The sequence below is a fragment of the Syzygium oleosum genome, unplaced genomic scaffold, assembly GCF_021117445.2.
Source record: "Syzygium oleosum isolate NSW1041296 unplaced genomic scaffold, Sole_v2.1 Sole_v2.06, whole genome shotgun sequence".
Classification (NCBI taxonomy): Eukaryota; Viridiplantae; Streptophyta; class Magnoliopsida; order Myrtales; family Myrtaceae; genus Syzygium; species Syzygium oleosum.
In genome coordinates, this window is record NW_026607490.1 from 6,250,286 (window position 1) to 6,265,048 (window position 14,763).

The 14,763-nt window shown below is 40.8% G+C and overlaps 2 protein-coding genes and 2 non-coding genes across 5 annotated transcripts; all 4 read left to right on the forward strand.

The window, feature by feature from the left end:
• Positions 1-2,610: 2,610 nt before the first annotated feature.
• On the forward strand, positions 2,611-4,358 carry LOC115680296 (F-box protein VBF-like). The gene is made up of 3 exons (XM_030604097.2): positions 2,611-2,939; positions 3,235-3,353; positions 3,579-4,358. Exons 1-3 carry the CDS (start codon positions 2,676-2,678, stop codon positions 4,057-4,059), a joined length of 864 nt encoding a protein of 287 aa, XP_030459957.1. The 5' UTR covers positions 2,611-2,675; the 3' UTR covers positions 4,060-4,358.
• A 596-nt stretch (positions 4,359-4,954) lies between these two features.
• Positions 4,955-5,056, forward strand: LOC115680330 (small nucleolar RNA snoR69Y). Its single transcript, XR_004005633.1, has one exon. It is a non-coding gene; the product is annotated as a small nucleolar RNA snoR69Y (small nucleolar RNA).
• Positions 5,057-5,550: 494 nt separating this feature from the next.
• LOC115680331 (small nucleolar RNA snoR53Y) lies at positions 5,551-5,640 on the forward strand. Its single transcript, XR_004005634.1, has one exon. It is a non-coding gene; the product is annotated as a small nucleolar RNA snoR53Y (small nucleolar RNA).
• A 2,608-nt stretch (positions 5,641-8,248) lies between these two features.
• On the forward strand, positions 8,249-13,280 carry LOC115680249 (uncharacterized). 2 transcript variants are annotated; one of them, XM_030604022.2, is made up of 8 exons: positions 8,308-8,632; positions 8,754-8,868; positions 9,190-9,570; positions 9,905-10,177; positions 10,859-11,379; positions 11,547-11,671; positions 12,240-12,400; positions 12,484-13,280. In XM_030604022.2, exons 1-8 carry the CDS (start codon positions 8,472-8,474, stop codon positions 13,027-13,029), a joined length of 2,283 nt encoding a protein of 760 aa, XP_030459882.1. In that variant the 5' UTR covers positions 8,308-8,471; the 3' UTR covers positions 13,030-13,280. The 2 variants fall into 2 exon arrangements, with proteins under 2 accessions (XP_030459883.1, XP_030459882.1); XM_030604023.2 differs by lacking the exon at positions 12,484-13,280 and having other exon boundaries at positions 8,249-8,632; positions 12,235-12,383.
• Positions 13,281-14,763: the final 1,483 nt, after the last annotated feature.

A 14,763-nucleotide genomic window follows, 5' to 3' on the forward strand; every position in this document is an offset into this window, starting at 1 on the left:
AAGGTGCGCGCGCAAATGTATCTTATTTAGGGTTAATACAATGAAAAACCTTAAACTGGTATATCTATTATCCGTGACAAATTTACTCCAAACTAATTTTTGGATTACTAAAAATCTCAAATTGGTACATTTGTGACAAATTTACCCCAAACTGATATGGATTTCCACATGAATTTGCCATGTTAATTGAGCTATTGCATTCAGTAATTTCATGATAAAATTTGACGGAAGCTAACGGAGGGTAAATATATCATGAATATACCAATTTGGGGTTTTTGACAATCCAAAAATTAGTTTTGAATCGATTTGTCACATGTGTACCAGTTTGACGATTTTGGGGTATTTTGACCATATTAACTATAATTTTCTAGTTTCTCTCGAGAATCTTGATAAAATAACTTTTTACTTTTTCGATTTAGCTTCTTTCTCTTTAATATCCTAATTTATGTCTTTTGACTTCATCATATACGTATATTAAAAAAGCAAACGAAGGAATGAAGAGTCTGGTCCGCATCAATATGACACTGATTATTATTAAACCGACGAATTCCATGGTCATGACTCATGAAGACCAATCTCCCATCTCATACGTTGCGTAGTCACTACACAACCACATGCTGTCAAGCTCACGTATGCTCATCAGCTTATATTTTATTCCGTAGAATAGTAAACTAATCTTATCGGGTAATTATTTAATCAGTTCTAAACTTACTGTACGGATGTCTATATGGTCATAAACATTTGCGATAAATTCTAATGTAGCCTTTCGACCGATCGATTTTAGCAGGAAACCGTTGACGTGACAGTGTGCCACGTAAGACGGTCGTTGAGTATTAAACTACCGGGTCGATAATTTCTAGCGAAAATTGACTGGAAATACTATATTGAAATTTTACGCAAAGGTTTAGGATTATATTAGTAAAATTGAAAATTTTATTATTGAATTGGTATCCATATCAAATTTATTATTGAATTGGTAGTTTTCTCGAATATTCTCAATACGTGACTCGTGGGCATTCAACCAAACTTTAAGCCAATTTTAATAGTTGAAAGAATCGCGAAGTAGATTCCGCAATGCACGTCCAATAGGACTAGACTTGAACTCAACGCAATCTTGACCGTTCGATTTGACTATTAAAATTAAATTTTCCCTAAGGTTGGCGTTGTGCTAGAGCTATACGGCAAGAACGAGAAATAGAACGTTAAATTCTTTCGAAATCATTGAAATTTATGAAAAATTAATGACTCCACTAGGTTATTAAGCCAAGATTGAAAAGAAACCTCTCGTAAAAAAAAGAAAGTATTTGTAACGAGACCAAAGTAATTTTCACGTTGTATTGCACACACGCGCATTTTGGAGTCCTAGTCAATTACCATTGACGATTCACTTTGGTGGTGAAAGGACCTATTCTCATATCCCGTCCTCATCGTCATGTTGAGATCATCTCACATCGGTTGTGGAAAGAGTTGGTGGTCAGTTTATAAGTATGAGAGAGAGTTTCGTCCTTTGAGCTAGTTTTTGGATGAGAGAGGTTCAAGACCACCGAATTCTTCTCCCTCCCCAGGTTCTCAAGTGTCTCCCTCTCTCCCGTCCATTTCGAACGCCAAGTTTCCTCTCTACGGGAAAATTTGTTGCGTGAATTATGCTCATACATGAGCTTGATCACTCCCGATCGTCTTGTCACGTGGATCCTACATTGGAATTTCATGATTTGATAATCGACATTCTCTATGCTCGTGGACGCTTGAAGCATGTGAGCATTGCTCCCCCTTTCCCGATGGGATGCTTTTCATTTGCCTTTGAAATTCTTCTCATAGCCCACAGTTCTAGAAAATTCAAATACCATCAAAGAAGATGATGATGATAATGATAATGATAGTATTATCTTTCTCAAGAATTCTATCTTGGCTTTTCTCGAGCCTCCCCCACATTGAAATCGTCGTGCATTCACACAACTTTACGTGATTTCATGGATTGCGTATAAATATAGGATGTGGAGTTTCGTTCAAAATAAGATGCACACGGACAAAAGGCGATTTGAAGGTGTCCATCGGGATTAGTCAAGACAAACCGTCAGGCCCAATATTCAACTCCTTTAAATCACGATCGACCTTGAATGATTTCACAATGAAGTATACATTCTCCAGATTAAATAATTCACAAGTATCACATAATATATGCCATAGATAGACAAAGGGTCGAAATGAATTTATATATTTAAATGATGAATTCACACGAACTCAAAAGACCGGACCTATCTATGAAAATATCGAATTAACTATGCTTTACAAAAACAGTCTAATCTATTTACATTTATTACGAAATTCGCTTTTCTTGTACCTCCCGGAGCTAACCCTACTTTATGACGTGCTCTTCTTTTTCTTGTTGTTATCGTTATTATTACTATAATAACAACAATAATATATTCTGCCGTATCTTTTACCTCCTGGAAAAACACGTTGTGGGTTTGATGAATTGGGTAGGTTCACATCAGTTGCAGCTGTTGACCTCGATTTACACGGGACCTTTCGTTTCCCTGATCAACACGAACTCTTGTGCATATCAGAGCAAACCAAACCTGAAAAGAGGAGCATTTCCGTACACTCGGACGATATCTAGCTAAGCGTTAACCACTCTTTCTGGTTCTGGCTGAATTCTTCCCACGGAAAAGCTCATGCAGACCGACATGAATCAATTGCCAGAAAGCTGCGTCTCCGCGATCCTCTCCTTCGTGTCTCCGGCCGAAGCATGCCGGCTCTCTCTCGTGTCCTCCACGTTCCTGTCGGCGGCCGAGTCCGACGTTGTCTGGGCACGGTTCTTGCCGTCTGATCAAGTCGATATAGTCTCCGGTTTGGTCGCTCCCGTCAAGTTCTCTTCGAAGAAAGAGCTCTTTCTTTGGCTTTGCCGCCGCCCTCTTCTCGTAGATGGCGGCAGAAAGGTAAAGTTCCCACATGATGAGTTGTTTCTTTTCTCTGTTTTAATAACAACGTTCTTGCTTCCCACGCGTTTCGTGCACGTATATGGCATTTCTTGTTTATGATCAAGACCTATGCGCATGTAAGTTAAAGTATGTGCACGCATTACGATCTTAATAAGGCCAGCAGACAAAGAAAACAGAACATTTTCCTCCATCAACATCATATTTCTCGCAGAACTTTGAAAAGTAGATTGAATCTTTGTTCTCATGCTCATGCCTTCGGACGATTTATTTGATATTTGATGTTTTTTTTCAGAGCTTCAAGTTGGAGAGATCATCCGGAACAATATCGTACATATTCTCAGCAAGGGAGCTCTCCATAAACCGGAGCGACGATCCCGAGCATTGGATCTGGGAAACCCTACCCGAGTCGAGGCGAGATTTTGAACTTTTTTTTTCCATTTTTATTTTCTTGTTATATTAATATTTGAATATATTGGTGCATAAAGAGGTCAGAGCTAGACTCTGATGCTGATGGCAATACTTTTACCTTGATAAAGAGAATTACCAAGTTGGAAAATTCATTAGTCGTGGTTTGACCAGCAAAAAAAGTCAGACTTGGATGACAATGCTTGTGTTTTTCCCTTTCTTCTCTAGCAGGTTCAAAGAGGTGGCTGAGCTAAGAACAATCGATCGAATAGAAATTCAAGGGAGCATCAAAACCAAAGCCCTATCCCCAAACACTCTCTACGGGGCGCACCTCATCTTCAAGCTCTCCGAACATGCTTTCGGGCTCGACCTGATGCCCTTCGAGACATCGATCGAGATGGGAAACCGGGTTCGACCGGGCACAGCTCATTTGCAACTTCCTGATCAGAAGAAACGCCGCCTCGAGAGATTGATGTACGCGAACCGGTTGGAAATGCTTAGGAAGCACTGGGAGATGGGAGGAGATTGTCGAGGCGGCGGAGTACCGAGCGAGAGAGAGGATCGTTGGATGGAGGTTGAGGTTGGAGAGTTCTTCTTGATGGGGGGTGGTGAAGGATATGAGGAGGTGAGGATGAGCTTGAAGCAAGTGAAGGGCTATCAACTGAAAGGTGGGCTTGTGGTTGAAGGCATTGAAGTGAGGCCCAAAAGTTAGGTTAAGCAAAATAGAGACGTGGATGGGCCTTGTTTTGGTTAATGCGCCTCTTTAAAGTTGGAAGTTATGTGGCCCATGACAATGATTAAAGGAAAGAGAGGAGGCAGTTCATGGCATGATTGATGCTGAAATGATTGAATTCAATCTTTGATTTTTGCTTTTTTTCTTTGGTTAGAATGGAGTCTTAGCCAGATAGAGATTCATTTCTTAGTTTTCAATGAAGTTCCCGTGCTTGTCTCTCTGAAGTATATCGATACATCGATTCGCATAGATTTTTTTTATTTGGATGGGAAAGCTAGATAAATTACTCACTGTTTAATTATATTAATTGTCTATATTAAGGGCCTTGAGCAATTAGCTTGCAAAAGGGATAAGTGCAATGGAAATCCTAAAATTTATCACGAAAGTGCAATCGAGTTCTAAAACTTTCAAAAAGTGCAATCAAGTCCTAAAACTTGTTAAATTGGTTCGATCAAGTCTTTCTGTTGATTGCACTTTTTGAAAGTTTTATGAATTAATTGCATTTTCGTGATAAGTTTTAAGACTTCTAGTGTACTTATCCCGCTCGCAAAACAAGCACTTAAACCATGCAAGCCCAAAGATCTGTTTAGGCCCGATAAGCGTTGGGCCCATAGCCCATTAGAGAGCAAAACCCTAATTCGAGCTCTTCGTCGTCCCCTCTTTATAAAACCCCCCTCAACCTCTACGCCCACAGTCAATCTTGCGGCAGCAGAAGCCGTCAAGCTAAGCCCGCGATTCTTCTTCGTTTTCGCGAGTGTTCTTGGCAAATCCTCTCTCCTTCCCTTGCTAATTCTCTCTGTTTCGCGCTGTCTGCTTCTTTCTTTTGATGGGTAATTACTGTCGTTGTCGTTGTCGTTGTCGTTTGGTGGGTGATTGTAGCAGTGATGATAAATGTTCATAATCCCAGCTCATTACGAGACCCGTCACAAGGTCAGGGAGTTGAATTCTTGTTTCCAACGTTTGTCTGAGCCCTTGAAAGTCACCCCCTTTTCGTCAAAGACTGATTTCAACGATGGGTGGTTTCCTTTGTCGATCCGGAACAGTTTCTTGGGTTTCCTCTGATTTTGATTTCGGTTGTTTCAATGTCTGTGTTGATGAATTCGTAAGGAGGCTGCATGGTTATACTCCCAATGACGATTTTGATTGAACCATGCTAATGTACCTGATCTCATGTGAGTGAAAAAGCTGTTTCTAGTTTGCTCCGAGGGAAGTGGATCGAATGATTTCTGTCTGTTCGAATGGTTCTTCTTAATGCTGTGAAATTCATTCTTTGAGGGCTCAGTGAAGAAGACCCATTTGAAGGAGTTGTTCTGTGTTTGTGGCCCAAATCTCTGCCTTTTCAGATTTCTTGATTACTGCTTGCACGTAACATGCCCTGTTTCTATTTGATTGTTTGCAACGTTGTTCGAGTTCGTGGGTGTCGACGCAATTCATTTGTGGGAAGAAACATGTTTTCGGATTCTGCAGGAAGTTCCCTGTGACGACTTTATGACATACCATGCTAATGCTGATCATCCCATGATTTGAATGATCTCTTCATATTTGATTTCTGAGGGAACTATTCCTGCCTTTTTTTTGGCTCATTGATTGAGCTGATGCTCTTCTTTTCCCTCCTTTTCTTTTTTTTCTCTTTGCTCTTTCTTCTTGGAACTGTGTATCTCTACCGCTTTCTTTGCTTGTGCCTCAGCAACACTTGCAAATTGCAATGGTACTTTTAACAGTACTATTGGTAGATTGATACATCAGCCTCAACTCATTAAACTTTCGGGCATTGCCAAAACTTTAGTTTTTTGTCACCTCTGCAGTTGATTGTGTGCTTAAATGTTTGAAATCAAGCAAAGTAATTCTACCAATCAGGCTGAAAAAGAGAAGAGAACGGAGAAAACGAAGGGCCCGACCAACTTAAGGATGACAAATTGAACAAGACCCTGTTTCTTTGTTATGACTCATTGAGGCATTGAACTTTGGATAATTGTACTTTGTCTTCTTAATGCAATTTCTTGGGTGAATCAGTTCAATTGTGGGTTGCTGTTGTTCACTTTTGTCTTTAGTTGCTAACTTGCCAGGTTGAAAGGTGCACTCAAGGTACATTAGAAGTGCCCATGTCTGTGCATGTGATGGTCGACTCATTGATTCCCAGACTAGGAAGCCTGATCATGTGATTGCCCATTTCACATGAACCGCCAGACCATTTAAATGATTTAAGGATGTTGGACTCACTTGAATTAGGATTGACTGAAAAATTCTTGACATAGAGATGAGCGACCCAATCACAAATGTGCAACGATCATTGGATGGGATTGAAAGCTCGAAAAATCATTGAATATGTACGCATATTGAATGGATAACAGGAGTAGCTGAATTTAAATTAGAGAAAGAATTTTACTTTTCGTCTCTGTGCTTTTGCATCTTTTCTAACCAAGTTTTTGTTCTTTTTTTAATTTTTCTGAACAAGTCCTATTTTCATAAATATTCTAATCAAGTCTCTTTGACATAAAATCAGGCCAAATTCAATTGTGGGCAAAATTTAGCAAACAAAAATTGCCTACATGTATGCCGTGGAAGAGTTTAGCCACTATGAACTATGTCGGAGGATGATGCGGATAAGATTTAGCTAATGTGAACATTTATGCCGGAAAGAAAAAGATGGCTGGATTTAAATTAGAGAATTTAAGAAAGTGGATGGACTCGATCAGATAAATTAAGAGTATATGGATTTAATTTCAGGTTATGTGAAAGTATAGAGACAAAGGGTAGAATTTACCCTAAATGAAATGATTGAATTGTTGTATCAATTATCATCTTAACGATCAACTTCCAACGAACGGAGGATTGGATCGGCTTTAATCATATCCTACAAGATCCCTTCTTTCTATTTTCTCTAACAGATTATCGGAGTGTGTAGGTCGGCTACTATTGCTATTGCACGTAATTCTTCTGACTTAGGCAATTGGTTGTGATGATCAATCAATCCATTCATCGGATCAAAAGATATTAAAAAGGTGGGTGGGGGGGTGGGAGTTGGATGGCGATGGCTTCGTTCCTTTCACGTGGGACCTTGCTAAAGGCTACAAACTACGTACCAAATCGAAGCAATGCCTCACCGAATCTTTATAAGTGGATGGTGTCGTGGCGTGTAATGAAAGTGGAATTACAAGGTGGATGTTACCATCAATATCGTCACGTTTCTTTTGCTCATCAGCCACCCGTTTCTTGATTTTTCCCCATTGACAATGAACCCCGAGAACTCTTGGCCTCCCTTCTTGAATATGTAAGCAAGATCGCGTCCGCGAGGATAACGAGACAAATGGTCTTTCCAATCTTGCGATGACAAGCGTTTTGGACGAACGAGCGAATGGAATTCTTCATAAATTGGTTCGTAGAGATACAGCCAGACGAATTGTTAAGTGAGCAATTGAATCAGCGATCCTATTCAACGCAGATGTTGCGAGATCGGACCCGTTTTTCGGGAAGCTAGCTTTCTTTTTCTTCTGCATTGCTGAATGTGAAATCCGTGGAGATCTCCATGGCATGATTGCGCATGCAGTCTCAGGCTCTCTTACACCTACACGATTCATTTGACAGAGAAATCATCTGGCCGATCTATAAACCTCTGCACTGCTTCATCACCTGTCAAAGATCTCTTCCTTCTACGTCTGGGAAATGCTCATTCGGCGACAAGAATTGCTCTCTACTTTAATGCGTGCTTCGCTGTCTTGGCTATGTCGTTATGCATTATGCCACCTTATTTTAATCCCTTAAACAAACATTAACCAGAAAGGATGGTTTCTTGATCAATGAAAGGAATCCACGTGAAGACAGAGAGAGAGAGAGAGAGAGAGGGAAGTCCATCGCTCACGCAATTCCTTATCCTACCAAAGCAAATAAGAAAGCAAATTGCTCATGAAATACAATTGAAAAGGCAACCGACCCTCACGAATTAGCTAAGCAAATAAATATTTGCGCCTTTCGGCTTCGTGTCGAAATGCCTCGAGTTTAACTTCGATTGTCAATTGAGGTGACCTTCATCATAATGGCATGCGATTTTGGAATGACGTAAATATAGTCAATACTGTGGGAAGAGAGTAATCGATCGTGAGTTGACATCCGAGAATGAAAAGCAACGAACAGTCTAAGCTCTTCTCCTAAACGCTTGCCGAATACCCGAAAGCCGAAATCAGCTTGCCACGTGGCGAAGACCCTTCTCTTTCCCCATCACTTCACTTCTTGTTAAAGGTGTCCCTCCTGTCCGTTCACGACATTCCTTTTTTTAATTCTCGCACCAGCACCACCCGCAGCGGCATTCATCACCTTTTCTCACCGAAACTGCTCGATGTCTTTGACAATCGTTGGCTAGATCGGATTAGATCTCGCAACTGTCTCGTTTGATCATGTCGGTGTCGAGAAGCCTCAGCGAAGTATCCGAGGGAGAGACTGTGGGAGTGAGCTTGGATCTTGTTTCGGCGGTCAGGCGGAACATTGGGTTCTTGAGGACCGTGGACGGGTCGCTTTGGCTTCACGACAGACCCGCCATTGTTGAAGCCATCCGGAGGTGAGAAAGTTCCCATCTCGAGCACTTTTCAAGTGGCCCGTGATCAATATGTGGAGGACTGTGAGACGGTGGTGCGGAAAAGTTTTGATTTTCCTGCTTGTCGTGTTCTCTTTCTTTGCAGGTATGATGAGCTGTGGATGCCGTTGGTTGCTGAAATCTCAGTGGGTTCAACGCCTCCCATAGTTCTTCCGCCTCTGGATATTGAATGGGTTTGGTTTTGTCATACACTGAACCCAGTAAGTCTAAGTTGATTCTGCCATATGCTTTAGATAACTCTGTTCTGTAATGAGTATGAAGGATTGAAGTGTGTGAAGTTCACGATCGTTTGGAAGTTAGGTGACTTTGTGTGAAAATGAGCTGATTTCAACTGATTATGCTGGTTGTTCATGGATAAATTAATGTCATTCGAGTGAAAACGAGGAGACTATCCAGTTAGAGTTTCCATTAACTAGTTCATTCGTTCGAAACTTTGGTTGTTTAATTAGATAATGCTAAGGCCCATCGAGAATAATGATCACTCGTTTCCAAGTTTGGTTCTTAAAAGGCTCTGCTTCCAGGTGAACTATGGGCAATACTGTGAATCAAGATTCTCGAAACTCATCGGTAAGCCGACCATCTTTGATGAAGAGAACGAAGAATATGCGTTGAATAGATGCAGAGAAATCTGGATGCGCAGATACCCATCTGAGCCTTTTGAGAATGAAGCAAATTCAGAGTCGCCCATCACGCTTGTGAGAAATGAAGATCTTTTGAGTGAAGCGTTGAAGCAAAGGACCTTGTATTCGAAGTTCTCGGAACCCTACATGACTGAGATTATGTACCTGATAGCGGCGAGACAAAGATATAAGGGGTTCTTGTATATCTTGCCAAGAGTATCGGATAAGTGCAGCCGCTTCGTGCCTACTTGCGATATTCTCATCATGTGGCTAACTCATCAGGTGAGATTAATGGGTTCTATTGTTTGTTCCTTTAAGTTCTTGTTGGGTCACTGATGGTTACATAAAGGATTTTCTTGCATTATCGATTAATATAGAGGTTCTGTTTAAATAACTACTTATTCATCCGAGGCTCTGTTTGCATCTTCTTATATAAGATTTCCATAAGATTATTTTCTCATATATTAATGACTTATTAAATACGATGAAAATCATTATAAGATCTCACAAAGAAATAAAAACAGATGCTGAATTACCTTTTCTTTCTTGTGGAAATGAATATACAAATAGCCTCTTTGTCTTACTAGAATTTCTGCTGTGGCAAATAATGATTCAGAGCTATCCAACAGTATATGCAGAAGACTTGAAAGAAATGGAGTGCGATGTCAGCAAGGTGGCAAGAGTGTGGGAAACTGTAGAGGAAGAAGAAGCGGAAGAAACCAAGAAGCTGTGGGAAAGAACCTTTGATCAACCTTACGAGAAAGCAGGAGGTTGGATCGCTTTGGACCGGGAAGGAGTACCCTCATTTAAGCCACTGGTATACTGGGAAGTGTCCGACACTGATGTCAACACCAAATACAAATCCTTGATGCCTAGATTCCTGCTTGAGGTGAGACTATAGTGTGATGCTTCCCTTTCTCCATTGGTGTAGTGGTCATGGTCCATTGGGGTAAATGCACTCAAGTACTAAAGTCTAGGATATGAAGAACTTTTGAGACCAGAGGTTTAGTTTGGAAAATAATAGAGTTCTGCCTCTGCCTATGCCAAGTTATGATTTGGAAAATTATGCCAAGGATAGCTCGGCAAAAGCTTTGGTAACTCGGAATATTTCACTTTGAGGGGGTTCATCTGCATTTGAATGCAGCGGTTAAGAGAATTAATTTCATATAGAGGCTTGTGGATTTGACTTGAGAAGGCAGGGAGCACCAGTTTTAGTATGTCTGTTGGCTTTACCATCGGATCCTCTAGCTTTACAAATCCACAGCAATAGGGCGCAGATGTTCACGATGGTTTAGAATGGTGTATTGTGTCTTATATCCAAATTAACTCTGTTCAATTGAAGTGTTCTAATGGGCATTGACAATCAGGACAGTGACAAGGTCTGTAAGTAGTTTCCTAAGTGGATTGTGTATTAGGACAATTTGCTGAATCATGTGAATCGAGTTGTTTTGGCATATCTTTACCTTATGCATCAAATGCGACTTGAGACAATGATTAACAGGTAAGGCTTAAGATGACTAAAAAGCTGAAGTGAACCGCAATATAAATGTACTGATGGCACATATTACAGGTCTGCATGTTTGCAAGGCTCGGTCCAAAGATGAAGCCGACACAGAAGAAGATGACACGTGATTTTGTGCGTCTCCGTGCTGTACGATGCCACAAAGAGCTTAAGATCGATAAGCCCCTATCCAGCATTTTGTATGACTCTTGGCAAATGGTTTGGCACCTCTACTGTGAGTTTGGAACCAGGGGTGTTATTCTTGAATTTCGTCATTGCGGTGGTCGCTGTTCCAAAGGAAGTAAGCTAAAGAATACTGAAGCGTTTCTTTGGAACGATTTACTTAGGGCGCCGACTCTTACTTTAGGGAGAGAAGTTGAGCAAGGGGTTGGTATTGTTTCTTCGATAACTCCACCGGTTCAAGCACCCTATCTGTTGAAGTGTGTGCCGGATAGAGTCACTGATGATTCAGGAGCCATGATCTCCGATGAAATACTGAGGATGAACCATTATCATCCTCAACAAGGTCGATGGTTGTCAAGGACTGTTCTCGACCATGCAGGAAGAGAATGTTTTGTCCTACGAATAAGGTAAAGTTCTACATTTCTGTGTATTGGGAATATCGATCAGCTGCAAAACAAGTCATTCCTTACTCATAATTTTAAGTCATGTGCATCTTAAGGTAGACTATAAAACCTGAGATTGCAAATTTTCTTCTAGCTCCCTATGACACAAGTTTTGACATTGTGGATAAAAGGGTGGGAGGTGGCTTCTGGAGAAGAGGTGGCGAAAATCCATCAAATGTTAAGTGGGAAGACCGGATTATTGAGATACGTGAAGGTTCTTGGTCGTATGTCGCTGGTTCTATCGGCAGAGCTCCTGGTATGTTCTGAAACCTTTCCATTTTCTGAGTGTTACTAGTCATGGTGTCATCTTTTGGCAGTCAATACCATAATGCTAAGGAAACGGTCTTAGCCGTACACCAGTACTTTTCAACCTTTGCTGGTGTAAGTCGTTTCATCGTTCACTCTGATTACTTGTCAACTTAAGGCCCATTGGACAGAGTTTTGCTTTTGCTAAAGTTCAAATTAGGATTACTCAAACATATGATTGATAAAAGAAGAGGTGTTTACAGTGAAGGAGCTACGACGTAGATCTTCGCAAGCTAGCGACGTGAGTCGTAAATGCATGAAACACCATGCAAGTTACACTACTCATCCCTCCTTGTTAAGTTGTATTTCTGAGAAACAATGTCAATGCTAAAATTTTAACTTCATAACTTAACGGTGAAAAATCCTTTTTGGGTTTGCTAGATTTGAGAACTAGGTAGCTGGGAGCTTGTCCTGATAATCTCTTCTATGCCCTAATATGGGGACTTGAGCAATTTTTTTTTCTCATGTTTTCCTCGTTGTTGAAGGACCCTGAAACAAATTGCTATTATCTAGTGCAGAGAAAGTAGTGGGAACGGCTATGCCAAAAGAGCCTCCAGAGCAGTGGGATGCTGCATGGCAGTTTTCCTCCGGAGATGAACTGATGCTGCGATCGGAGTCATCAACATCAAGATCGGGTCTCACATTTTCTTTGAGAAATCAAACGTCTTCTGATTCATCAGTAAGGCCAAGATCATTTTTGAGATTTCAAATCTTCTCGCAAATATTGGGCCAAATTTTCAGGCAAATATGCACCAATTTCAGGTGAAGTTGTTGATAGGCCGGAGAATGCAATACAAAGTCAAAAAAGTCAACCCCAAGAGTGATGCCGAAGAAACAGAGCTGGAAGATAAAGGAGACGAAGGCCTGGACTTGGACGAAGAAGAACTTGACTTTGTAACGGTTGTTCGTATCACAGAGGAGCACCCGACAGGAAGAGCAACTGCTCTGATAAACTGGAAGCTATTGGCGGTGGAGTTCATACCCGAGGAGGATGCGGTTTTCGTGCTTCTTCTTTGCATTTCGATTGTGCGGAGCTTGTCTGAAATGAGAAAGGAAGACTTGGGAAAATTGATGATTAGGAGGAGAGTGAAGGAAGCGAAGCCCGGAGCCCGGAACTGGGGATCGGTAATACTTCACCCCTCTCCTTCTTGTTCTACTCCTGTTTCGCCGTTCCTTCAGCCTTGGCATTGGAATGCCAAAGCGGTCCTGGCATCTGATGGGGCTGATAGCTTAACGAGGCAACCGAGCTTTATTAATTCCGGGGTGGAAGGCGGTGATGCATTGTACAAAAGAGGGATCATGTCATGAGTGAGCATTCACGGGCGAGAGCAGGAAGGAGCGGAGAGAAATATGCAGAACTTGCACGGTTAGTGTTCACTGATGCTTCACTTCAATTCTGTACAGTATGATGTCTCATGCTACACACGCATCATTCTTTGGTAATAACTGAGGCATATTATGGACAAAATAAAGAAGAGATCAGTTAGGTGCTCGTGATCGTTTTGCTTGGGTTGAATTATCTTTCGCTCATTTTTTGATGGAAAGTATCATTTGGTGAAGTGTTTCGACTAGTGTGATTGTGTTAATTTGAGTTAAGAGGGTTCATTACATAGTCCTTTTCATGACATAGTCAAGTAACTTTGGATTTGATTATAAGTGGCCGAAAGATCAACGATCAAATAGCTAGCATCTAGAATGGTCAAAATCTTATTAGGATAATATGATGATGATAATATTGATAAGAATCATCATATGTGTGCATTTTAGTACTGAAGGCGCGAAGCTGTTTTGTGCATTGGGTGTGCCATATGATAGTAACACGTGAAGAAATAAGCCAATCATGAGCGAGAGTTTGTAAAATTCAAACACAAAATTGATCGGGATGCATATCAAGCGGACACCGGGTTTGGCTTATTATACCAATTGGACGGATCGCTTCTGTGATTAGTCTCTCCACAGGGTCTGGCTATATATATATCCTGCAATTCACTTATCAATTGAACACTTGCTAGATTACGATGGGATCCTCATTATACACGCCTTTAGAAGTTTACCGACATGACTTTGTTACCATCACTTCAGAGCAAACATTAACCAAAGACTCGTGCCCTCAGATCGACTATTTCAACAAGCTACAACATTAATGAATAACAATCTCCTTCGTGTCTTCCGTATCCTTTTCTGCTTATCCAAGATTATGAAAAAGAAGAAGAAAAAGATGAAAGCTTGCGGCTCGTTATGTTCTTATACATCTCACATAGCGTATGATTACGATAGTGTTATTACCTGTAATCAATGGAAAAGTTGCTCACTTCACTCTTGTACAAGGATGCTAGCGAAATTTTTTATTTATATCATAATATAGAGATTAGGGCTGTCAAAATAGGTCAAAAACCCATGTTTTAATCCATATTAATTGAAGTGAATTATATATGGGTCACCTTTGACTCCCTTAGCTCCTCTCTAGGCCCGTCAAATGGTCGGGTCGGGTCAGTTGAACCCAAATTGACCCATTTTTATGCAAACTAATTTTATCACTTCATACTTGACCTGACTTAACATGGACTTCAATTCATAACAAATTTTCTCCCTAAATTGTTGTTTCTAAACAATGAGCGACTTCATGCACCACTTGGTGAGTCGATGAGGGAGCTCAGGTTGTGTCATGGGGTAGGACTTTGCGTGGCACATGAGCAATGTAGAGATGTGGGTGAGTGCCGCGTTAAAGAACAAGAACAGTTGTGTGGATGGGTTCAGAGGTTAGGTTATGGAAGGGGGCACGAAGGTGGCAGTAAGGCGAAGGGTGGTTGATCTTGCCCGACAAAGGAAGCATTCTTCAAATTGCCCATTCAACACAAACATTATAATATCAGTTGTTATCCGTTGAGCATCCTTGGATCAATTTTCCATCATTAACATTTAGGGGATCAAAATTGTGGGGATTGTTTATATGGATGTACTATGCTCTTTTAAGTTTCAGTCATATCTCGAAAAAAATATGTGCATTTTGTTGTGATCTTCATACAAAATCTCATACAATAT